At 43.4% G+C, this 26935-nt stretch overlaps 1 protein-coding gene across 1 annotated transcript in view; it reads left to right on the top strand.

The window, feature by feature from the left end:
- The first annotated feature begins 1955 nt into the window (after positions 1 to 1955).
- Positions 1956 to 26935, top strand: part of ZNF804B (zinc finger protein 804B) — a 1016963-nt gene continuing 991983 nt past the window's right edge. Inside the window, exon 1 of the mRNA XM_078664401.1 lies at positions 1956 to 2947. Coding sequence (XP_078520527.1) covers positions 2837 to 2947 — 111 coding nt within the window. The 5' untranslated portion in view covers positions 1956 to 2836. The remainder of the gene's footprint in view (positions 2948 to 26935) is intronic.

Here is a 26935-nt window from a genome sequence, read left to right as displayed (position 1 = left end):
TCTTTCCCCCTACACTTCACCATTTGCCTCCCTGCATACAACTCACCTGTTCACCTGTAAGCACTGCATTTTTGTTTCCATTTGTGCTATCCATATTTCAACAGCTGTGTACCTCTGTCATGCACTTTCCCACAATTACAATTGGAACATATGTGACCATTACTCTGTGCACTCTGCAGAGAGGCCAAGAATTGTATGTAGCTTGCTCACGCATATGAACCACAGACAGGCCCTGCAAGAAACACACACTGCCATAATCCTAAGCCCCACAGACACATGTTGCGTAAAAAAAACTACAAAAAAACAAAATCTTGAGAAAAAATGCTCTTTGAAAATACAAGATTAAATAAATCGTGAAGTATGAACAGTGCTCGCATCTCTGACATGGAATACCTTAAGGCTTTTTCCAGTCTTTGCTGAGAAATCGATCAATGTTTAACCAGTGAAATTAAGGACATGGACAAAGAGCCCAGGAGGGAACAGTTTCAACATTTCTTTTTACATTATTGCGGGTCTGAGACCTGGCCCACTTAAAGCCCTGGATATATGTATGCTCATGGGACTGTGTGCTTGGGTGCCTCTAGCTATGTTACAGTGGATAAAATTCCATTTTTGTGTGGATGTGCCCCAGTACTGTTTTTGCCTCTGTATGCAAGCAGTACACAAAAGTCAAACCTCTTGGCTGTTTTGTTAGTTCTTGATTTAGCAGATGTGTTCAACATCAGCGGACCAAGCTTGAGGTTGGTGAGAGAAGCCTCTCATTTTGTTTCTCACATTTGGTCCATGGAAAATGAAATAAATACCAATGCTTGTTAGTTGCTAGCTTACTCGATCTCTGAAGGTAAAGGAGAGGTCGCGAGGAAGGCCAGAGCCGCCGACTTTAAAAGAAATGAGGAAACCGGTTCGAGTCTCGGCATCTTAGCTCAACATCTTGTGATTCTGGGCAAATCACTTCCCATCCTTGTGCCTTTAAAAAGGTGTCCTTGCATAATACAATTGCTCGTGTAAAGCGCCCCAACACCTTCGGATCGAGTTCGCGCTATATATAACTGCAAAAAAAAACTTGTTCCTTCATTTCTTTAGACTACCTGAACTCCATCCATGTGACCAGCGTAAATACGGGTTAAATGTTCATTGCATCTGTACAACAATTTTGGCCTATAACTTCTCGCAGTCTATAAAGCGCATTCATGGACAGACATGTTTGTGATGAATGTATTTAGACAGGAATATTAATTGGTAAGATAAAAGGCAAAATTAATTGTACTTTTTCTAGGAAGCAGCTCTGGGTCGCCTCATTACTATTTACCATATAGCGGCAGAAGCAAATCCTGTGCATTGTTGTAATCAAACAGGATTTGCATACACTATTAAAGAGTCAGATCTGAGGCGGCTGCCTCGGCAGCTGAGAGAATGCTCTCTTGTTGCAGGCTAGAATTGAAAACCTCTCAAAAGACTCAATAAATTATGAAAGTGGTGAATTATCTCCCGCGCTGTGTTTTGAAGCTAATACACTGAAGCGAGATGGGGTGATTCCGAAAAGTAGGCTTTGAGAGGATTGAGTTGGAAACGTGGCCTGTCTCCGCAAAGCGTCGTAGAATTGGTTCCCAATCAATAGGCAGGCATTAGCGAGAATGCGCTTAATTAATTCAATAACATAGCAGCACGCAGGAGACGGCCCGGGAAAGGGAGCGGGGAAAGAGGGCGGGGCGTGTTTTTGCTCGCACAATGAGTGGAAGATTGCTGATTATTGGAGTCGAATTAAATATTTAGGCTGGGGTGCCTCAAGGAAAACCAGGAGAGGGGGTTCCTGGCAGAACGGGTTGGAAATGCGGGGCCCTGTTCCTTCTGCTGCCTCCGCCGCCCGCACCCTGGTGGTTTTCTTCAAAACAAATAGCATAATTCACTTAAATGCCACTTGCTGGGGGTTATTGCTGTGAGGCAATGAACTGATTGGCGCCTGCTTCTTTGCCTTTACCCTCTTTCGGAGTGAATTGATCATTCTCACGGCCAGCTGGAGAGCTGCTGCTGCTGCTGATGCTGACGGCGAGGCTGTGCTGCCTACAGCTTGGCTCCAAGCACAGGCTGAAGCAGGCAGGTAGCAGACAGAGCGGGGGAGAGCGAAAGACGCTGACAGGGATGCTGGCGACCCACACGGGGGACAGGGAGAGGGGAAACGCCGGGGAAGAGGGGAAAGTTCTGCAAGGAATCGGCGCTCCTCTTTAGGTAGGATTTTTGCCACGAAATCGGGCGTTTTAAACTAATTGCCTTGTTTCTTCTGAATGTGGCCGCCCAGGCTATGAGCCCATTTCCCAGCGTTACCAGGCGCACAGCGGCTGGGTGCTGCGTGATTTTTGGAAGAGTGGTGCGCTGCTAACTTGTGCCTGATCTTACAGGCGACGCATGGGAGGTATTCGTTGGGTAAGACAAAGCTGTTGTAATGAGGAAAGACCGCCTGCAGCCTGCGAACTACTCTGTCACCCTGGACAGCTAACAGACGCCACCGCTAGCCCTGCTCACCCACCCACCGGGAGGCGCGGAGCGGTGACACCGAGCCCGGAGAGCCGCTGAAGCCGGGGCAGTCTCGGGGCTCTGCCATTCCTCGCGGCTTGCCGGGATTACAGCGCTGAGCGGGCGGGCTGCCTCCTCAGCACCGATTCCTAATCGGCAGATAACAATAGCAGTTGGAGGGGCTGGCTTTCTTCAGAGCAGACTGGCAGGGACCCGCGCGCTGGATGCGAGGGCTTCATGTTTCCAGCTGCATCCGGCCAAGCTGCCAGTGCTGAGCTGGCCCACGTATGCCAAGGCAGGGTCCATATGGGAGACACCGGACCGTATGGCGTGCTACTACCTTGTCATCAGCTCCACGCATCTTAGCAATGGGCACTTCCGTGGCATTAAGGGAGTCTTCAGGGGACCTCTGCGGAAGAATGGCACTTCATTACCGGTAATGGCACAGTTGTTTTCTACTTAAACGCTCATGTGTGTGTGTGTAAGGGCAGGCATTACCGGCGGGTGTACTTGGCACATGTCACGCTAAACCCTGCACGTGAGCAGGGCAAGCTCTCGGAAACCTCTACTGCAAAGCCATTACTGGGCAATATGTTTGTTTGTACATGTGTATTTGTGTGCAGTACAAGCTGTGTGATTCAGGCTAACCGAACTGTTAATATTTGTGCATGCATGTTATTTCTAAATGTGCCTGCATGTGTGTTTCCACAGGTATTACTGATGTAAGTCTTTTTTATAGGTTCATGTGTATATCCAAGTACATGTACGGTAATATAGCGACATTTGGGGCCAAATTGTGTGGCACGTTTCCACACCAAAAAGCAGTAAGATTTGCAATTCTCTACGTTCATAAATGTGAATAAAGATGCACTACGCATCACAGCAATAATTAAGTTAAATGCACATGAAACCAAGCAGATGTGGTCCTGCCGTTTTGTGGCAGGTGCATTACTCTACAAGCAGTGCCACGGACATGATGGGAGATGGTACCAGAGCACATGGCGCATCATTTATGTGCCCAAGAGTTCACACCATGTGACCTCAATGAGCTGGAGCTGCATGCCAAAGGTGTTTCAGCCTGGGTGCGATTTGTGGTTTTGCTGTTTCCCTGCCATGTGGAACTTAAGCAGACCTGCTTCAAGAGGAAGTTCAGTGCACATGGCGTTTCCAGATCTGCTGTTGCGGATGGACTCTGCTGTAATATCATTTGCAGAATCAGCTGCTGGATGGCAGGGAAACACAATCAGAACACTTGGCAGGCTGCCTGCAAACGTCAAGAATTAGGAACTATTAAGCTATAACTCTGAGCTGCTCTGGTATTAAATTGGATCTATAAAACGAGTGTGGCAGCACATAGCCTGAAATGACTTCCCGTCCCCGAGGCAATATGCGTGAAGCTCCAGATCTCAGCAGTGAAGCCCCTAGTCTGCCATGTGCTCCTCCTTTTATCACTGTTTCCCAAAAGAGCCATCCTGGGGCAGGTGGTCATAAGAAACCTATCTTTGGCTGGGTGCAATATTAAGACCTATCCGTGTAAAACGTATAAGGTCATGCATTTCTTTGCTGTTTTAGTTTGTATTTTACTTGGAAGCAGGTATAATGGGACAGGAAATCCGAATAAAGCATGTGATTTACCGACTTTTACATTTTCACCAAAAGACATACCCCTGCATGCGTTGTGAGTACTGTGTTTTGTACCCACCATTGCTACCGGTTGGGATGCGAACTTGCTCTCTGCGCCTATCGCAGCACGTGCTTGCCCCGTGAACGAAGGCGCTGTGTTATGTTACACCTGGTGCTGAATGTACCCTTTGTGCGCTGACCGACGGGAGATGTTTCCAGGAGGGTTCACTGTGTTTTGTGTGGACATATATTTACTTGCTTCTTGTGGCTTCCATTTCCATTGGAATACTTGTTTCTTTGCGTATAGGCCTAATTTGGAGGTACCACCTACTATGCTGGTAGACAGCCCCTCTTAATATTTCAGTGTCTTCTCCCAAGCTAAAACAGAGTTGTAGGCTTGCCTGGGCGCAGGCAGCATGCAGAGGATGCTGAACACACAGCCACCGTATGCATGTGAACACATTTAAATATGAATACCTACATTGTGCTTTTTCTTATCTTTTTCAATTAAAAGATAACGCCAAACACATTGTATCCAATGCTGATACCCTGGAGATAGGAATCACTAATATTCGATGTTGTGAACAAATGAAATGGGATACTTCACTGAGCTCATCCTGTTACTGCAGAACCTGTCATTTGAATTAACCAATTTTAGCAACAAATATGTACACATTAGGGCGTGCTTTAAAAACTGAAGTCCTTTTTAGTAAGTCACAAGGAGCACGTTTTTGGTGTTTTTGAGCAACGTCTGACCGTTTCAGAGCTGTGTTTATATTATTCGGTGTTAGTCACTGAAATGCCATGACCCATGCGTGCCCCATATACTGCCATTTGGGAAGTGGCACTTCCAGAGAAGAAACTGATGTGAAAAGGTCAGGCTTCCTGTCAAACAAAGTCCTGGTGTAATGTGAAGGAGTGTGATTGCTCGAAAGGGAAAGGGGCACTGAGAGAATCCGCACTTGTCTCAGTTTTTCAGAACCATGGTAATGGGCATGGTTGGCAAAGCATTCTTGCTCTTTCACATTTATTAAAAATAGTGAGTCACCTACTGTAGATGCTGGCATTTTGCAGTATTCTTGCAATTATAAGATTCTCAGGAAACGAGCCTTTTTATTTAATATGTGTGATGATTGAAATACAGTAATATTCAGTCATTTCGGTGATAATGAAACGGTAACGAGTCACTTCTAAATCAACTTCTCTCAAAATTGTTGATAAGTTGTGTGACAAACCTTAGAAACCCCGGGCCTGAAATTGATGCAACATGACTCATCCCACCTTAGGTTTAAAATGGACAGATTTCTATGTCTTCTGTAAAAAAGAAAACACCAAGCACCTTTCTTTTCCGAAACTTTGAAGAGGCAAAGTTCCAGAAAAAGAATGAATCCGGAGAGAGGGACCGTAGCTTCAATGCTCTTCATTTTGTACTTTACTGATGTAAATACTTTTTATAATTAACACTAAAACCCAATCTTCACAAGTCTTTTTGTCAATGAAGAATGCAGATTGGCCAGGTATGGTCTGTATTTCTTTTCTTGTTGCCCAGAAAGACTAGGCTTTCCCTTTGCCTTCCTTTTCCATTCACACCCACTTGCACCTTGTGTCTTCATCCTGTTAGTCTACAGCTGCTCCCCTTGAGTTCAAAGAAGCTTGAGCGGTTCATTGTGGAATGTATTATATATTCAAGAATGAGGGGGTCCCCCTCAAAGGTAAGACATAAAAAAGGACACTAAATTGAACCTCTCACCTTTGGTAATGAAGAATCCCCCTCTGCTTCTAGCTTTAGTAGTAGCTGTAGGCGTCCGGTTAAGTCTCCGATCAGGGAGATGCTGATTCATTTTTCACTTCCCGGTTCTTTCAATGTGATCAGTGGAAAGTTCCCTTCTCACTTGTTCAAGTTTTAGTAACGGCACTACGTGAGCAAAAAGCAATTGACGAAAATGAATAGTTGTGATTCAAAACTTGATTGATTCATCGTCCTGGGATCAATCAATAGCATTCGAGGACAATAGCCTGGAGCAGAAGTGGAATTGTTTTGGACCATGTGACTTGTCAGTGCTTTATTTTCATGCATCAGACTTGCAGAACAACACATCTGTCAAAAGCCAACAAGTACATTTTTTATTTCAAAAGGACTGTCCTTAATTAAGTAGAACAACAAGTATTTTCCTTTCTTCAATCCCTGTAAGGCCCACTTGACGTACTCCTACTGTATTGTAAAATCGAACACTCAATAAAAGTTGCTCTTAAGAAGTGGTCTTCAGAAGGCTGCTTAAATGTAGCGTCCAACCACATAGTCAACTGTATTATTCAGTTTTCTGGAGAGATATAATGTAATAAAGAATTTCTCCTTTATCACACTGAGGCTGAGTATGAAAGGTTCCAATCTGAAGACCAGTAGACGCAGATTCAGTGGTTGTCTTGGATAACACACTTGTGTGAACGAGGTTTAAAAGCCCTGTGCACTGTGTGGGCATAATCTTCTCAGATCACCGTTCTCTCTAAATGTGGACGCTTTTTTCTCAACTTGGCTACATGCACTATGTTCTGTTGTATTGGGTTACTGATATAGCACAACATACCCCATTGCAGTGGACTCTTGGCGCTATACCATTGAATGTCCTGAGATAAGGGGTTCTTAATCTGGGGCTTCCTGGAGCTGAAAAGAGAATACAATCGAAAGGCCAGTGGTCTCAGTAAGACCTACTGATAGTCGGCAATGTATTTCACATGGGATTTGTTTGAAGGGGGAATATGGATTCTCTCTCACAGCCTTGCCTGCATCTCACAACAAATTGAGCAGTATGTGGACAGCTACAGTGCTGAACCCCAATTGGCTGCACTTTGTCCGCAGGAAAGAAGGGGCTTCGCCTAAAAGCCTTGCTGGACCAAGTGCAGTGCCTTAAGATGTACTCTTTTGAATAAATAAAGACTGCCAAAGAAATCAATGGCATGCACACTAGTTTTTTAGGAACACTGTTTTATTTGTTCAGTGTAATTTTCAGCTCCATGATCAATATGAATTTACTTTCTGGGGTACTTGTAGTGACTTAATTATTCTCTTATACAACAGAGTGTAAAAAATGAAGCAATGTGTGAAGAAAAACTCGTTTCCGTGAATTATGCGTTTTAAAGCTAATTTCGCTGGTGCATGAAAAGTTGTTTTCAGTCTCACCTTCTCGCATTGTGCAGCTGTCATTATTTATATACTGATTGCCGAACTTCGACACGATAAGTCTGTGATGTGTGATCAGCAAATGTGAAATAAAGTTCAGACAAGTGGTGTTCAGAGATGAGTGCCTTGCAAAAACCGAACTTTGCAAAGCTGTGATTATATTTCTTTTTTTTTTTTTTAACATGTGTGACCGAGTAGGCAGTTAGAGAAAAACAGAGCTTAGGCATGCTGGGGAGTAGAGGAGGAAGATGGGGAAAGAGTCCGATGCATTGACAGACACGTAGAAGAGCTAATGTGGAAATGTATTGAACGAAGTGATGTACAATATGAAGCCCGTGAAAAACGTATGTACTATCTGCTCATCTGTCATACTCTGCTGATCAGTCCTACCTTGAGATAGATATACTACTGTCTGCTGATCAGTCATATCTTGAGATAGATCTACTCTGCTGATCAGTCATAACTTGACATGTCTATACTGTTAAAAAAAGATATATATGTATTGTTAACATACATCGCGTTAGAAGTTTCAATACATTTTGATGCAAGTAAATTCACTATGTGCACCTGGTGTCTACTGTATATGGAGAAGATGAAACTGTTTATTTCCTAAAAAGTTTTGTATGAGACTGTAAACGTTATTTTGTGGCCGCTTTGACCATCTGATTGGATTAATTGTCTGGTGATCACAGTATAATAGCTGTCCTTTGGTTTGTGCTTCATGTCAGTATTGGCTGAATCCGAGCAAGTGTGGAAGCCAGGCGGAGGTGGTCTCTCTCTTGCTTTGTTCAGCGTAGCCAGCGATCTAAGGAACATATTATTGAAACTGATGGTTGTACATAAGATTTACGCTTGTTTTCTATGTGGTCTCAGCACCACAGTCTGAGGTGTGGGGACTTTTAAGTATTGTGGGCTCCATGTGTCTTCTTGAATAAGTTAATTTTGAAGTTTGTCCTTACTTTGCGGAAAATGAATATGAATCACAGTATTGGAGTTGAGTTCTGATTATTTTGATGATGCTGGACCCATGTTTCATTGCTTTCGTTAATCTCATGCACATTAGCAGAGCATGCTTCGATCTTCTGTTTTTGGAAGGAACAAATCACTTGGGAAGATATTGGAGGCAACATAAACTTCTGTTCAAGATGGTATACAGAGAAACTTATCTTTAAATAAATCCTCGGATGTACAATTAGTCAATAAACTAGTTTCAAAGCAGTTGAAATAATTCTGGTTCGCGCTAAAATTGGCAATTTAGTGCTCAGTCCGCTTCAGTGCTAGAATTTATGTCTTGGTAAGCTTGGACAGAAGGGGGGATCTTGATAGGTCCATCTTTCAGTCTTTAAATACAAGAAGGAAGAACTTGTTCAGTATGAACTTTTGGAAGCTTGTACTTTTGACTGCTACCTTCACTTGGGAGTCAAAGGTCAGTTGTGAGAAAAATAAAACATATATATATTTTATATTCTCTTATCTGGCTGAAGAACTGTTCCCAGTGGATTGGGCCATCGGACTGAGAGGGACTGCAGGGACGGCCATGGATTTTACTCTGGTTAAGGACTGAAATCTTGTATTCATCCAGGAGATGTTTAAAGCAATTGAATATGTTGTTCAGGTCTCGAGTTAACTGTCTAACCAGAATTGTCTCAACGCATCGGGAATTTGAGTCGTTAGAGCTCAATGAAATGACCCAAAATCAGTATAAACTCTTTAAACACTAGATCATGCTGCAATGACAGTACTTTTTAGGTATTAGAAATCGTCAACACCTCCAATTTACCCGTTGACTGTGTTTGCTTGGTATAATGTTCTGCTGCCTTTCGACTAAGTTCATGCTAAATAAATACCAGATACATATTTACTTAACAGATTTCATCTTTGCAATGCAAATGTGTTGGTTTTGATACATGAGGAAAGACATGATCCCACCCTGTGAATATATATATATAATGTGTGTGTGTGTGTGTGTGTATATATATATATATATATATATATATATATATATATATATATATATATATATATATATATATATATATATATATATATATATAATTTTTTTTTTTTTTTTTTTTTTTTTAAACTAAAGCGATCCAGTGATTGTGAATGTTTCCCTAAAGCTTCTGAGTATTAAACATATATAATAGGGTACCTCAAAAGTTAAATTCGTTTTGTTTGTCTACTACTAATGAGTCAGTCTGTTTTTAAAACATATTTTATATGAGTGTCTGTCTAACTGTGTATATCCATGTGGGTGTGGTTGTACCAGTAAATACGTGGGTGAGTGAGCAGTTGTATGGGTGTGGAAGTGTGGAAGTGTGAGTGCCTAAATGGGTAAGTGAGTAGGTGTGTAAGTGGTGAATGGATGAGTGAATGGGTATGTGAGAGAGACAGTATTGATGGGTGGGTGTTTTTGTGTGGGTGAGCAAGTGGCTGTGTTAATGGCTGTATATGGTGAATGAGAGGCTGCATAAGTGGCTGTATGGGTGAGTGAGCAAGTGCATTAGTGTTTGTATGGGTGAGTGAGAGGGTACATGGGTAGGTGTATGGGTGAGTGAATGGGTGTGCAAGTGGGTGTATAGGCGAGTGAGTCAGCATGTCAGTGTCTGTATGGGAGAGTGGATTGGTGAGTTATTTTGAGAGTCTCAATGGGAAACTGTGGATGTCCCAGTGACTGTTTAGGTGACTAGGTACATGTTAGTATCTGCATGAGTGAGTGGGTGTGTGAGTATTTGTATGAGTGAGTGGTTGTGTAAGTGGCTGTATGAGTGAGTGGGTGTGTAAGTGAATGGCACTATGAATGAGTCAGTGGGTGCATGCATATTTGTATGGTTATGTGAGTGAAAAAACAGGTGTATGAGGAGTGAGTGGGTGTACAAGTGGTCTGTGGAGGATTTCATCAGTAATGTCACTGACCATGTCATGAGTGATGTAATATTTGAGGTCCTAAGCAGTGCATTGGGCTGGCATAAGTTATAGTTAGCTGAGGTAACGATAACTGCTGAATATCTATGGTTTTGTAAGAAGGAAATGTAAGCATTACTATAACATCCATGTAACCTTTGGATTTTTCTAAGAATTTATATGCCTTTTTTATTATTGATTTTCCTAACTATAACATCCTTGTAACCCTTTTTTCCCCCCAGTGAATTTCAATGGAGTTTTAAACATTATTTCCTAACTATAATGAACCCTGTAATGTTTGGATTTTTTTTTTACTGAATTTCTAAGGTGTTTAACATTTTATTTCCTAACTGTAACCTGTAGCCATTGAGAATAGGTGTGTGAGTGGATGTATAGGTTGATGAGTGGGTGTGTGAGTGGCTGTATAGGTAGGTGAGTGGGTGTGTGTAGGGCTTTGTAAGTGGCAGAGTGAGTGGGTGTGAGACTACCTATATAAGTGTATACATGGGTGTTTGACCATGTGTGTAAGTGGCTGTATGTATGTGTATACATAACTGTGCGTGTGTGTACTTTGCTGTCAGTGTGTGTGTAAGTGCCTGTGAGTGGGTGTCTGAGTGCTTCTCTGGGTCCCTCAGTGGATGTATCAGCAACTGTGTGGGCGTGTGTGATCACCTGCCTGTGCCTTCACTAAATGCAGCTACCTGCCTGTGCTTTCTATCCATGCATTCAGTGCATGCACCTTCCTGTGCCTCCTTTCTGTCACCAATACTATCCAAGCATTCACTGCATATACCTGTACATTCTTTCACTGTGTATGCATTCGTGTGCAGGTCTTCTTTGTATGTGAGTGTCCAATCATGTATGTATTGTATGTGCTTTCTTTCTGTGTACCTGTCTGTGGCTTATTTTTATGTACCTGTCAGTCTCTTTCTTATTTTTTTTCTGTGTACATTATATACCTTTATTCTATGTGTCAGTACGTGCTTTTCCCCCCGGCACCTGGCCACACTATTACTCCGTTCCAGTCTGTAGATTCGCTTCATGTGCCCTCCCTTGCCCTCCACCTCTCACCAGTCAGGGTCCTTTATCTTTGTGCCTGTCCATATATTGCTGCTATGAGCGTGCCTGTGTTCCCTTTACCTATCTGCACTCACCCTTGAGGTGCTCGCAGTTGACGTCCCTCACTGCGCCTGTTGCTCCTATCAATGCCACCCATTTAGGTGTTAGTCTGTGCCTCTTCATGCCCTTTTTGTTTGTGGCTTATTCACGCTACATTTTTACTGTCCTGATGTTATTATTTTTTAAATTATTATTTACGAATTTGCTGAAAAATATTGCACTATTTATTTGCCGGTGTCTGTGATAGTCGCGAAGTTAGTGTGTTTATTAAACCATGTAAAACACAGATTGTAATTAATGTCTGAGTACAGTCTTTTACTAATGCAATGTTTCTTTATATTTCTGTGATTTTATTGTAAAGTTCTTTATTGTATTTGACGTTTTCGAATTAACTCATGTATTCACGATAATGTCAGAGTTTTCAAATATCATGTGCCTAAGTAAACAAAAATATTTGATTGGTGAAGACACTTTTCATTACTCTTCAAAGAAAGTTTGCACCCATTTCTTTCTTTTTGAAGCTTCCAGTAGAAATATTGGAATATTCCTAGCAGGTGTCCAGTACTTTCAGTGCAAAACTGTCTTTTGCTTTTTTTGTCTTTTTATCTTTGATAAAATGGCAACTGGAGGAAGTGAGGAGCAGGAGCCATGCCAATCACATGGGGGATCTTCAGATGAAGAACCAGACCCAAAAAGGCAGTCTATTGCATGGGATTGTATTTAGAATCCCCTCCAGCAAAAAAGAAAATGGACAACCCTTTTCTAGGGGCACGTCTAAGAAATACTCCTGTGTAACAACTAGCATTTTGTTCCATTTAAAAACCTACCATAGCACTGATCTGAAGATGGCACAGAGGGATCAAAGCAGAGACCAGCAGTCAAATTAAACTGCTACATCAGCTGTTCCAGGAGAAAAACCTCCTCATGAAGAGAAGAAACGGCTGCCAGAAAAGTCTCCTGCATTGAAGAGAATAGGCACATTTTGCCTAGACTGTAACACAGTCCTTACTGATGGTTAGCAGTGTGTTGCTGTTGTATTAGAAACAGCGCAAAACCACACATGCAACTTCTTTTTATTTACCCCACTTTCCTAATGTTTTTTTCAGTTTGCGGAGATAATGTTTAATTTTCCAAATTGCCATTTTATTTAAGAAAAAACACAAAAATAATACAAAAGTTTCAGGAATTTTTTTTTGCTAAAGAAACAAAAGTCATGTTAAAACCAACTTTCATGGTTAAAACAAAAAAGATAAACTGTGTGTGTGTATGCATAGAAGAGTGGTTGTATAAGTGAGTGACTGTTAGTGGCTGCATCGTTGAGTGTCTGGGTGTGTTAGTGGCTTTATCGGTGAGTGAATAGCTGTGCAATTACCTGTATAATTGAGTGAATGTTTGTATTAGTGGCTGTATAGGTGAGTGAGTGTATGTGTTCGTGCTTGTCTGAGTGATTGACTGGGTGAGTGAGTGTCTGTATGAGTGAGTGGGTGGGTGAGATCCTGTGTGCGTGACTGTGATTGTTTTTATGGGTGCATGAGTGGTTTTATGGGTAAACAAGTGGGTGTATGAGCAAGATAGTGGGCATGTGAGTGGCTGTGTGAGTTTGTATGAGCGTGTGAGAGCCTGTGTGGGTGAGTAAGTGGATGCATGGGTGGCTATTTTGGGTGAGTGAGTAGGTGTCTGGCTGTATGAGTGAGTGAATGGGTACATGAATTACTATAGGTGAGTGATTGGAAGTGTGAGTGGCAGTATGGGTGACTGCCTGAGTGTATGAGTGGTTGTGTCAGTGACTGTATAGATGAATGATTGCATGTCTTAGTATCTGTATGAGAAAGTGAGCGGGTGAGTGAGTAAGTGTAGGGGTGGGTGGGTGTGTCAAAGGCCGTATGAGAGAGTGGCTAGTTGTGTGACTGTCTATATGAGTGAATAAGTGGCTGTACAAGTGAGTGACTGGGGGTGTGAGTCCCTATATCAGTGTGTGAGTGGTTATATGAGTGAGTGACTGGCTGTATGACTGCCTGCATGGGTGAATGAATGGCTGTTTGAGTGCCTATATGATTGAGTAAGTGGTTGTATGAATGGCTGCATAGGTGCGAGACTGGGTGCGTTAGTGCCTGTATGAGTTAGTGATTGGGTGAGTGGGTGGGTAAATGTGTGTGTATAGAAGTTAGTTACTGGGTGTGCAAATGGCAGTATATCTGCCTGGGGGTGTAAGAGAGTGAATGAGTCAGTGACTTGCAGTGTTAGCAGTTGTGTGGGTGAATAAGTAACTGTTTTGTAGCAATATGGGTGAGTGAATGTACAATTAGTTCTATGAGTGAGTAAGTGGCTATGTCCATGTTAGCATCAGTGTATGTCTGGGTGTCTCAGTGGCAGTATTATTTTGTGTATGGGTCTAGTAGTGTATAGAACAGTGTATTTATGTGTGTGTCAGTGAAAGCCTGAGAATGCAACGGTACGTTACAGTGTGTAAATGGATGTATTAGGGTATGAATGAGTGTGTGTGTCTGAGTGTGTTAGTGTCTCCATCAGTGTGTGTGTGTCTGGCAGTACTGTATACAGCAGTGCCTGACGGGGTGTGTCACAGTATGTATCTGTGTGTAAATGAATGTGTGAGTATCTTTATAGATGAGTGTTAGAAATGGGTGTCTCTAGTTGGCAGAAATAGGTACCTTTGTCCAAGTAGGGAGCCTTCTTCCTAGTCAGGGTAAGGGGGATACACTTCCAAAATAACCCCTGCTCACCCCCTTGGTAGCTTGGCACAAGCTGACAGGCTTATCGCCGAGGCAGTGTGTAAAGCATTTGTGAACACGTACAGAAATGCAGTGAAAACATTACAGATGGGCACCACACCAGTTTAGAAAAATAAGTAATCTTTATCTAAACCGAAACAAGACCAAACAACAAAAATCCACAATACAGGTATCAATATAACCTCAAAAACAGGTTATTCACTCAAATAAAGCTTGTAGCAACAAATAATTCCACTGGAGTTATTACGACGTCGTGACCGATAGAAATCCCAAAGTACGGTGCCGACCGCGAGGTGCGCAGTGTCGGGCTTGGAGTCACAGACCCACAAAGAACAGTACCTTGGAAACAATGAAAACCAAGACGTTGCATGGTGTCGGGGAGGTGATGCTTCGTTTGCACTGAGCGGTGTCAGTTACTTACTACCCCGGTGGAGGTGAAGCCTCTGTTGCTTACTGCGATGCAGGGGCGGCGAGGCATCTGTTCCTCACGATGCTGCGATGCCAAGGGATTCGGGAGTCACCCACGTCGTGGATTGACTCTGCATTGATGAATTACCGGCATTGATGACCGCTTCGGAGTCGATACAGCAGCAGGTGTCAGGCCCACGTTGAAAGTCGAGGCGGTGCATCGTGCTCTTCACGTGGAATGCCCATGGATTCTGTGCAGGTTACTGTGTCGCTCACCGGCGTGGGTGTTGTAATTTCATTCTATGGCTGATGAAAAAGCAGTTCCAGATGCTGAGAGACAGAATAAGTGAAGTCTTTGTGTTCCTGAGTCTTCAGAACAGGAGGCCAGCTCAGTTTCAAGCCCTTCGAGATCTTCCTCAAGATTACAAAGCAACAAGCAAAGTCCTTTTCTCCTTTCCTTGGCAGCAAGCAGCCACTGCAGGCCAACCCCAGACAGCAAACAGCGGAGGGGCATTATTCCTCCTCAGTTTCTCTGTCTCTTCTCCATGGCAAAGGTTCTTTCTGATTTTCCAGATGTGATCTAAAAGTCTGGGCCCCTCTTGTTATACCCAAAATCCTTTGTTCTCTGAAAGCAGAGAGTGTCTGTACCCAGCCAAAAACAGTTGTGTGGGGCACTTTGCAAGTGCACAACAACCTCCATTGTCCGTGTGAGTCCTAGCTCCAGACACACCACAGGGGGGCTGAGCCAACATTGTGGAAGGCAGGCACAGCCTTATTAAGGTGCGGGTGCTACTCCTCCCACCCCTCCAAATGCAGACAAGGCCTATGCAGCCCAGCCCTGACTCAAGAGGCTCTCCGGAGCCACTGCTCTTTCCCAGCCCCTGACACTCCAAAGCCAGACATACGATCCACAAATCTAGCAGAGGCTTAATAAAGGATAAGCAATAAAATACTGGGTATTTTCAAACACAGGATGTAAAAATCACCATCACTAACAGATGCATTTTAACATTCTGAGTTCAGGCATATCAAACTTTATTTTTCGACCTTGTTCCCAGGGGCAGATATGTTTATACGATGTAATACCCAAACTTCCCATTCCATCCTATGGGAGCAGGTAGCCTTGCAATAGTAAAAAACGAAATTGGCAGTATTTCACTATCAGGGCATGCCACTCACATCAGAGCATGTCCAACCTTTCACAAAAATGCACCCTGCCCACATGGGTACCTTGGGTGTCCTTAGGGGAGTAAGGATCCAAGAGTAGTTTCCGCAGGAGTACCAGGAACCAAAGCCAAGCCCAATCCGTCCCCCCTGCACCCCTTGTGTCTATCAAACTCTAGAACACAATGGTGGAATGGAGGGAAAGGAGGGAACAAAACAAGGGAAGGAAGGGGAGAAAACAGGACTCCACGGACTGGTATTCCTCAAGGTGGAAGCAGGCGCTAAAAGGAATGGGTTAGGTTAATACAAAGCAACAATAAATACTCATCAATTACTTGATACATAGACGATTTGATTTTACCTAGAAGATGTCAAGCTGTCTCTTAGGTCTACAGGTCGATTTGTTTTCAAGCGTATTTACTGAACCACGCCACCAAATGAAAAAGCCTGATGTCTGCCTATTAATGCAAAAAGAAAGATATTTCTCCAGGTCTCTCAATGAATATCTATAAAAGGGATAAGGTTCTATCCTCTTCTTACCATGCAGTGCAATTGGGCGAACTAAGTATCAGGTTTGTACTAATTACGGGTCTTCTGATTAGCTTATCAGATCTTCATGCCCCTGCACTGTGACGAATGCCAGCTTCCTTAATAACACCAGTGAGTCCAAAGAAAGAAATGAACAGGGGAAGAATCAACCTGGTGGACCACAGCTCCCACAATCCCCCTGGAGAACTCCAAAACCCACGCTCCGCAAGTCCGGCCAATCGACGGAACAATGCGTCCGGCCGATAGGCGGAACCGCGCAACACAGGCAAAGAGTTCCCAAAGGGAAGGAGAGAAGACAGCCGGCTCAGGAGATAATGGAATACAGGGAAAATCGGGTCCGTCCCGTAGGCTGTGGAGACGGAGGTCCGTCTAAGTAGCTCAGGACACGGAGGCAATGAGGAGACACTAGAAGTGCTCCCAGGCTTAGCTAGAAACACACTAGACTCCCAAATCAGCAACAGGCAAGATAGGGAGCAGAAGACTGAGAACGCCAAACCAGGACAGCAGTGAACTGAAGGAAAGGGCTCTACGGAAGTGACGCGCCTCAATTTGCAACGAGAACACTAGAACACAAAGCCCAGAGTATCGGGGAAGTCGGGCTTTAGACTCTTGCCTGACCCCCTTGCGCATGCGCGTTACTGGGCGCCCATCTTTGTCTGGCAATGCAAACTGGCTGGAAAACTGGCAGGCGTGACAAGGGGTGACTAACATGTAAGAAAAGGGAAGGTTAGGGACTGGCAAGTGTGTGCACTTGCAAAGTCGACATGACCGTACGAGACTGCACACAGGCTCTGCAATGGCAGGCCAGAGTTACATTTTACAGGCTGCTTCTTTGGGTGGCACAATCAGTGCCGCAGCCCACTAGCAGCATTTGATTTACAGGCCTTGGGCACACACTGTGCAAGGTACTAGGTTCTAACTAGTAAATCAAACATGCCATTCAAGGATTCATTAATCCATGACAACAATTTACACAGAGAGCATATGCACTTTAGCACTGATCAGCAGTGGTGAATTGCCCAGAGTCATAAAACCAACAAAAACAGGTCCAAAACAATACAGGTGGGGGCAAAATGTTCTGGTATCACCCTGCAAAAAGGGCCAAGTCCAAAAGTGAGTAGGCAGGTGCATGAGTGTCTCCATCAATTCAATGACTAATTGGCTGTGAGAGTGCATGTACAGGTGAGTAAGAGACTTATTTAGAGCCTATATGTAATATTGAATATGTAAGGCAATGCCTGTATAAGCGACTGACTGGCTGTGTTAGTAGCTGTTTAGGTAAGTAAGACAATGTATACATCATTGTTTACAGAAGTGAGTGGATGTCTTTCCAGCTATGTGAGTGAGAGTTTGAGTAGTTGCATGGGAAGGTAAATGAGTATTTTACTGATTGTGTGCATGACTGACTGCTTGTAGAAGGTACTCCATAGGTGACTGGGTGCATGTTTTAGTAGCTGTATTAGGAAGTAACTAAGTGTGATACTAGTTGTATGGGTAAATAAGCTAATTTAGTAGTAGATGTATTTGTAAGTGAGAGATTGAGTTAGTGGATGAGTGAGTGATTGAATGGATAAATGACTGGCAGCATTAGATGTGTAATCGGGGTGTCTGTGAATGTGTCACTGGCTGTATAAGACTCTACCTTGATGTATATTATCACAGTCTAAATTTGCTGTATTACACTGAATGTAATAATTAGCAAATGGTGGGAAAACAACGTGGTGGCAAGTTATACTAAGTATTCTTCATGCATAAAACCACTCTCTGGGGGTAGGTCTACAAAATATTTCTGTAGTACAACAAGTACATTGAGACATTCTAAAGACATTGCACTCCAACTACTATTGAAAAATAAAATAAATGTTAGTATTTTATTTTCCAGATTTCAGAGACCAAACAATACACATTGGTTATGCTATAACAGTATATCATAATATAGTGAAACATTTCTTTTTCCCTGTTTTTAATGATATTAGCTTTCATTCTTGTTCATCATAAACATTGTAGTGAATGAAGCTTCATCCTCGAACAATGTGTGAAAAACAATTGTATATGGATTGTAGAAAAAAACTGCACAGTATAGCGTTATAAATTAGTAACGCTATGCATTGCGCTCACTACAATTCATTAATCAGTTGTTTTACCTATAGTTCCTACACTAATCTAAACAACCATATCTATATATTTGTTTTCAAATTATACCTGGTATAATACTACTAATAAATATAAACCACACTGGAATTCTGGAGATCCTATTCAAAACATCATCCCTGGTAAGCCAAATGATGTGTAAAAAAGAAAAGAAGCTGATCATTCAAGTAGGCGAAATCCCATCTATTACTTCTTTTTCACAAATAGTACGTTGAGGTTTGTTTGAAGAAACAATAGGAGTAATTTTGTAGTTTGAAAGGCCGTTTTAGTTTGTATATAAGGTTCCTGTGTTGGAATTGTGTCCATCCACTTTCACACTTTAACTAGAGTGCAGTATTTAGTTTAGTTTAACTCCTTTCTATAAGATAAAAGGACTCTTCATTTTTGCAGAACTATTTAAAGACATCACCCCAGATAGGACGAATGATGTGTAAAACACTAATAATCCACGTCGCAGAAACACCTTACACCATTTTTTTTTTCAAGAAATCCTCCTTAGAACTTTGGTTGATGAAACAAAAGATAGGAGATTGGTAGCTTGAAAGAAAGCTTTGGATGGATTGAATATAACATTCTTGTCATTGCATTCTGTCAATCCAGTTTCACTCTTGAAATAAACAGTGTAGTATCCAGATGTTATATTGAGTCATCAGTGAAAGATAATAGCCAATGTAGTATAAATTCTTCCAGAAATTGATACTTGTCCAGCATTGAAGTTTGTCATTTGAGTTGCTAATTTAGACCTACCTGCTCTGCATTGGTGTAGCATTAATATAAGATATTTCCAGTTATTCCTAGAATTAACGTAGACGTAACATCTTATCTGCAATTTGGACGGGTCATATTTTGGTTAACCTTTTTCATCAATCTTTCAAAAGGCACAGTTTTGAAATCTGATAATGTTAAATACAGAAAATGCTGAGACTGTATTTAAGTGGTAGATGAATAATAACCATCTTCACAGTCATGGTTCTGTCTGTAACTCAGTCCAAATAAGCCATCAATATTTTCTTTTTATTGTTCTAAAACTCCAAGGATGACCCTAATACATTTTTATGCATCTTGTTTTCTGTTGAGAGTAAATATTACAGATCCTCTAAATATATCTAAAGGGTCTTGACTGCCTGAAGCAGAATGCATTACAGTTCTTTCTGTAGCAAAACATTGGAGCAAATGATACAGTGCTGAACACAATCTCACACCTGTTTTTTGTTGAATTTGATTTACAAGATTTGGTAAATGAAACGGTACATTCAGAATATTTGCATACCAGTTCACACTCAAACTGTTTTCTAATTGGTATCCTACAATATCTTCCTTATTTTCCACTTTTTTCTTTTGAACACCTTCTAGCTAGTACTACCGATATTAATAAAAGTTGCATTTACACTTAAACCCTGTGATTTACTGACAGTTACAGCATAAGATAGAGGGTGGAAACCTGCACTAGCAAAAAACGTGCAACATATCGACCAATCTGTTTCACATCATCAATCTGATCACATTTTATAGCTGAGTATTCAACCTAATCTCTTTTTGGGAAAATGTATGAAATCCACACCTTTACTCATTGCACCATTTACTAACCCATCTTCAACATTTAAATTGCACAGCAAAGTTACTCAGCTGTTCTTGCGTACCAGTAAACACTTTTCTAATCCAGCAGTCCTGGATACTGACTTCTCTAAAGAATCCAGTTTTGTTTGTAGTTTTTCTGTGAGGAGTATTGTCACTCCCTTATGTTCAATTTCTTCAAAGGCTGTGATTTTCAAAATATCTTCTTTCTCCAGTTTTAGTAATTGTTCGTTGAAGTCGGAGTACTCTTGAAGTGTGGGTATTAAACAGACTATGGAATTCTGTTAAATAAAATTGCACATTAGTTTTGCTGCTGTGTCTACTTTTTTTTAATGTTCTTTGGTGAATGGTGGACATATATATTCCCCTTAAACCCCCATCCAAGCCAGAATATAAAAGAAGAAAAGGGAGCACACAGGTGGACTTCATAGACCTGTATATACAATGACAACATAATAAATGCCACACATTCAAATCATGCTACAATAAAAAATCAATGCCAAATGCTACAGAATATCCTGCAAGGTAGGCCGGTCACCCTTCATCATGTGTTTCCAGCCACTCCCTCAGTTGGGCCCAGATTTGAAGCCCTCTTTTCCGACATAGTCTACCTTTCTGGGCATGAAACTGCCTTTTCTATGTGATGTATTGAAATTAACCATGCCAACCATTGATAAAAAAATGAAGGACCAAGGTCAAGCCAGGCTGTTGCTAAGCAGAATCTGACTGTCATGGTAAGGAACAAAAAGTATTGGGCTGAAGGAGAAGTTTCCTGTTGCTGAATCCCTAACAAAATCAATTGGGAAGTAACCTCTATCCGCAAATCCAATTTGGCCCAAAAAAAGTGAGTTATATCCCTCCTCAAATTCCCTAAACCTAGACAGTCTGCCAACATATGAACCTAATTTGCTCAATACACCTAGCAATACAATATATATATTGGGTAAACCAAGTTTTGTAGTGTTATATCTGTAAATTAGCAGATAGAAGCATTGAGCGAGCTAGTTCAAGAGAGGAGAGACTATCTTCTTCTGTTTGTAATGTCCCCTGCCGATCGGTAATGTGTTTCTCAATATCATGCCCCATCCTATCATTTAGCAGTTTATAAATAATTCCAATCGAAGGCTTACTTCCAATTAATACGTCTAGAAGATCGACTCTATTAAACCCCTCCTGTTTTCTTCCCCACAAAAAGTTGTATCAATTTGAATTACTCGTTATTTCCTTAATTGAAATTAATCTTCAAAAACTCAAAAGTGGTAAAGCCTTTGTCATCAAGAAAATCCCCTAGAATGAATGAACCATAGTTCATCCCCCCACGCCTGATGTGGGGATCATGAAATATGTCTGAAAAGAGAGGGTTGTCTTGGAGGGGAGTATAAAAATGAAACCGGCCAAGCCCAAGTTTGATCAAACACTAGTCCAGACACGAAATTTATATATAAGGGTCTTGAATCTAACTTTTTCAAAATAACCAAATTTGAGTTGCCGTAATTGGCATTCACATACTGCATCACCAAGGGGCAACTCAAAAAAACGCGTATTAGTATTAACAGCGACCTAATCTTGATTTAGGCCAAACAATAGGGGAGTCAATTGTTGTAGCACTGAGGCCCAATAATACAGACAAAAGTTAGGTATGGCCCAACCCCCTCGTTCCCTTTGAAGGGACTTCAGAGCCCTCCGGGTTTTGACTTAAATTCATAAAAACCAGCCAATCATACCGTCCAAAGCCTTAAACCACATACTATTCAATTCGAGGGGCATGGCTCTAAACAAATAAAAGAAATTGCAAGAAACATCACCTTAATTAGATTACTCTTCCCAATCAAGGTGAGTCTGAGATTAGTCCACCTATACAACTATTTCTTAGTTTTATTAATTAACAGGCCTAAGTTACCCTCTACCAATTTATCCATATCTGCACTAATATTAACACCCAGATATATTGCATTCAAGACTACCTGTTTATCCTCAAACTGTAGATTATCATTTATGTATCTGTGTTTTATCCAGATTGAATCTATAACCAGAAATACGGTCAAATAGATCGGCCTCCGATTCAATTTCTTTAACTGTCCGGTGGGATCTGGGGTAACTATTGCTAGGCCATGTGCTTATGCCAGGATTTTAGTAGCTCAACCACTGATGGTCATTGGAGAGACTGAAAGATTACATTTAATTTGATGAATTAGAGGGGCAATATAAAGCGTAAGAGCACGGGGGAACATGGACAACCCTGCTGTGGCCTACACTGGATATTCAGTGTCTCTAATTCTCCCCCATAATGAGATTTTGGTAATTGGTTTAATATTTAATGCCTTAATCTGCCTAATGAATTCCCACCCAGCCCCTTCTTCTCCAATATTGCCCATATATATGGCCAGGAGACCCTGTTGAACGCCTTCTCAGCGTCTAATAGTAGCTAGGATTTTAGCATACATTTTAGTGTCGCAATTGATTAAAGTGCTTGGTCGATATGAACCTAACTTCAGGGCCAGTGTTCACTTTTTTGGAAATGCCACAATCTTAGCAGAGGCCCATGAATCTGGAGGAAGTGTGACCCTCTGAATAGCTAAAAATGCCTCAAGCATATACATTCATGGAGGCTGGTGGCAATGATTTTATAAAATTTTCCCTTAATAAGGTCCGCCCCTGCAGCTTTTCCAGATGCTAATTTAGAAACTGCAAGTGTAATTCCTTCTGCCAAGATAGGTTGATATGAAAGCTCGCGGTCCTCCCTATTTAATGCTTCCAGGGACTCGTGATCTAAATATGACTCACCCTCATCTGAATCAGTCTCCTCCGCATATAGTTGTGGATAATATCTCTGGAAGGCAGAGCATCTCCCCCATACATCAGAAATAAGTCCAAGCTCACGGTCTTGGATTTGTTTGATATCCCCATAATGTATGCCCCAACTTTTCATTAAATTTGTATGTTTTGTTTTTCCAAGGCAGATATTTTTCCGCAGCTTTCTTAGCAGAAATATACCCTATTGCTGTTTTAGTGAGTATAACCTGGAGCTGGGCATCTTCAATATCTAGTCTGGCAGAAACAGCTTCTACCAAACCTGCTTCAGCCTGTGACAAAGCTTAATGGAGTTTCTAACGATATTGCTTCTCCTTCTTATGTTTAGACAAGCTAAATCTGTTTCCCCACAAACCCCAGCCTTAAATGAGTCCCATACTATACAAATAGGAGCAGTTCTCAAATTTTCAGCCATAAATATTGGGATCCACTTCCTCATATCCATAACATAGTTGTCATCTAACAACAGAGCTCGCTCAAATGACCACCACGTATTAGTTTGTGGAATAGATTGAATATCTAGCTCTAACACTAAGGGTCTGTTATCAGACATCACCCGGGGATATTTAGATATTCGAGAAGCATATACCAGCCCGCTAGATATAAAAAAAAATAATCCAGGCAAACATGTACCTGATGAGGAGCAGAATAAGAGGTACAGTCGGGATCCACTGGTTCCTTTTTTTTTTTTTTTTTTTTTTTTTTTTTTTTTTTAAATATGTTTTTATTGCAGGAATCAAATATAATCACATCATTGGCACCTTGTATGGAAATAGAACAGAATTGGTAGTATCTCTCAGAACGTTATACACGGCCATTCAGCCCACAACCCGGGGGTCGGGCGGCGTGTGCCAATTTTTTGTAATGTACATTTCCATACTTTCGTCTTGTAACATAGGTGGTAAAAGGAAATCGCAACTGCTTTATGAAAACACCCCAAAACCAGTACCCCCCCCAACCGTCGGTCAATTCCCCGCCCCAGAGGAGTAAAGTGTCATTCAGCTCATTATATGATTCCACCAGCTGGTGGAGACGATTGTCTTTCCTCTTCCTCTAACCCCCCCTCCACCCCTCTCGTCAACGGTAGGATATCTCGCGGTCAAGTATCATGAAACTTAAGCTGCAATTCTCTAACTTGGGTACCATCCAGGAATAAACTGTCAGTGGGGACCAGGCTGTTCCTCATCTACACTGTCTGAGTCAGTATGTGTATCATGGTCGCGTAGGGCCTGCACTATCGTCTCCCAAGCCTGCGCCGCCTCTAGCGCCCTGTCATCCCTCCGCCGCCTCGCCTGCTGAAATCTTAACGTGCTCTCACTCCCTGCCCACTTGAGAAGCTCATTGCGCCATTTAGCGCCCGACGGACCAACCCGCGCCTTCCAATGTCTAGTTATTTCCCTCTTGGCCAGAAGCAAACCTAAATCGATAAATTTACTGGTGAGTTTATTTTTAGAGGTGTGTGGAAACCAGTGCAGAATCCCCACAGCCACATCCATCCGCAACGATCTCCCCGTCGCTGCGGCCAGCGTTTCTTCTACCAGCAACCAATAGGATGTCAGCATCGGACAGGACCACAGCATGTGGAGAAGGTCCGCTCCGTCCCCCCTACACCTAGGACAGGCTGCCGTCTCCAGGTCAAAATATTTCTGCAGTTTCTCCGGGGTTAGATAAGCCCTATGCAATATATAGAAGTGGACCAATTGGAATCTGGCGCTCCTCGTTCCCTTCCAGGACCGTTGCAGTAACTGGGACCACGTGGATTCAGGGATCTCCTTCCCTATATCAACCTCCCAGCGGGCCTTGAGGACCGCCAAGGGGGTCAACCTCTCATCTACCATCCTGGAATATGAACAGGACACCGCTTTAATTGTCCCTGCGGACATCATGACATATTGACACGCTCTCGACAGCTGTGGCTATCCACTGGTTCCTTATCGTCCCACACATTGTAAAGCCCATAAGTGGTTACAAGCTGCAACAATGAGCGAAGGACCTTGGACTTACGTCCTTGATAAATTGTGGCACTTGCTTGCAGGGCATCCCCTTTAATATTAAAATCCCCACAGATAACCAGAGGAAGGGCCCACCCAACTTGTTCGGCACAGAGCCAGTCCAATAATGCTCGATCATCAGTGACAGGGCCGTACAAAGGACACAGTGTAAAGGACCCTCCTGTATAATGATACTCTGCAATAGCCCATATGCCATACCTATCTGCCCTGGCCCTAGTGCATCGAATCCTGCCCTTTTGTACAAGTATCGCTACCCCGCAAGTGCGCTTTCCTGGAAGAGTCCTAGCTCTAATTTGGTACCCTGAAAATTCCGATAGATGTATTTGGGACCCTTCAACATGCGTTTCCTGCATGCAAACAATGTCCGCTTTTAAATACTACAAATCAAGATTCACCCTTTGCTTCATTTGGAAGTTGTTCAACCCACAGATATTGACTGAGGCTAGTCATCTTTTATTATAGTGCAGTATAATCTGGTGACCACCTGCCTGTACAAACACAGCCAAACAAATTGCTTGGATCCACCCCCCACAGCCTCTCTCAATCAATCAATCAATCAATCCATTTATAGAGCGCACTACTCACCCGTAGGGTCTCAAGGCGCTAGGAGGGGGGGGGGGTGCCTTTACTGCTCAAACAGCCAGGTCTTGAGCTTCTTGCTGAAGGAGAGGTGGTCTTGGGTCAGGCGCAGGTCGGTCGGAAGGGAGTTCCAGGTCTTGGCGGCCAGGTAGGAGAAGGACCTTCCTCCTGTTGTCGCTCTTCGGATGCGGGGGACGGCGGCGAGGGCGTGGCTGGTTGATCTGAGGTGGCGCTTGGGAGCGTAGAAGTTGATCCGGTTGTTGAGGTAGCTCGGGCCTTGGTCGTGTAGGGCTTTGTGTGCGTGGGTGAGGAGGCGGAAGGTGATTCTTTTGTTGACGGGGAGCCAGTGCAGGTCTCTCAGGTGTCCGGAGATGTGGCTGTTTCGTGGGATGTCGAGGATAAGTCTGGCTGAGGCGTTCTGGATCCGCTGGAGTCTCTTCTGGAGTTTGGCAGTGGTTCCGGTGTAGAGGGCGTTGCCGTAGTCCAGTCGGCTGGTGACGAGGGCCTGGGTGACAGTCTTCCTGGTCTCGGTGGGGATCCACCAGAAGATCTTCCGCAGCATGCGCAGGATGTTGAAGCATGACGAGGAGACGGCGTTGACTTGTCTGGTCATGGAGAGGGAGGAGTCCAGGATGAAGCCCAGGTTGCGTGCGTGGTCCGTCGGTTTGGGTGCGGTGCCCAGGGCGGGGGGCCACCAGGAGTCGTCCCAGGCGGAGGGCGAGGAGCCCAGGATGAGGACCTCCGTCTTGTCTGAGTTCAGTTTCAGGCGGCTGGTCGTCATCCACTCGGCTACCTCTCTCATCCCTTCGTGCAGGTTGGCTCTGGCGGCGGTGGGGTCGTTGGTCAGGGAGAGGATCAGTTGGGTGTCGTCGGCGTAGGAGATTATGTTGAGGTTGTGTTGGCGTGCGATGGCCGCGAGGGGGCTCATGTAGACGTTGAAGAGGGTGGGACTCAACGAGGATCCTTGAGGGACGCCGCAGATGACTTCGGTGGCCTCTGACTTGTACGGTGGTAGGCGGACTCTCTGTGTTCTTCCGTCGAGGAAGGAGGTGATCCATTCCAGTGCCTTCTCCTGGATTCCGATGTTGCCAAGGCGCTGCACTAGGGTGCGGTGGCAGACAGTGTCGAATGCCGCAGAGAGGTCCAGGAGGATGAGGGCCGCTGTTTCTCCGTTGTCCATCAGGGTTCGGATGTCATCGGTGGCAGCGATGAGGGCGGTCTCGGTGCTGTGGTTGGCTCGGAAGCCAGACTGTGAGGGGTCGAGGGATCCATTTGTCTCGAGGAAGGCGGCCAGCTTTTTGTTGACGGTCTTTTCGATGACTTTGGCCGGGAACGGGAGGAGCGAGATGGGACGGTAATTCTTGAGCTCGGTGGGGTCCGCTGTTGGTTTCTTGAGTAGAGCGCTGAGTTCGGCGTGCTTCCAGCTCTCAGGGAAGGTGGCGGTGTCGAAGGAGGTGTTGATGATGTCCCGCAGGTGGGGTGCGATGACAACGTCGGCTTTGTTGAAGACGTGGTGAGAGCAGGGGTCGGTTGGAGATCCGGAGTGGATGGAGTTCATCGTGCGGATGGTGTCTTCGGTGCTGATCGGGGTCCAGGCGCGG

Source organism: Lissotriton helveticus, chromosome 10 (genome assembly GCF_964261635.1).
Source record: "Lissotriton helveticus chromosome 10, aLisHel1.1, whole genome shotgun sequence".
NCBI classification, from domain to species: domain Eukaryota; kingdom Metazoa; phylum Chordata; class Amphibia; order Caudata; family Salamandridae; genus Lissotriton; species Lissotriton helveticus.
The sequence above is the reverse complement of the archived record's forward strand: the minus strand, read 5'-3'. Positions and strand labels throughout refer to the sequence as shown.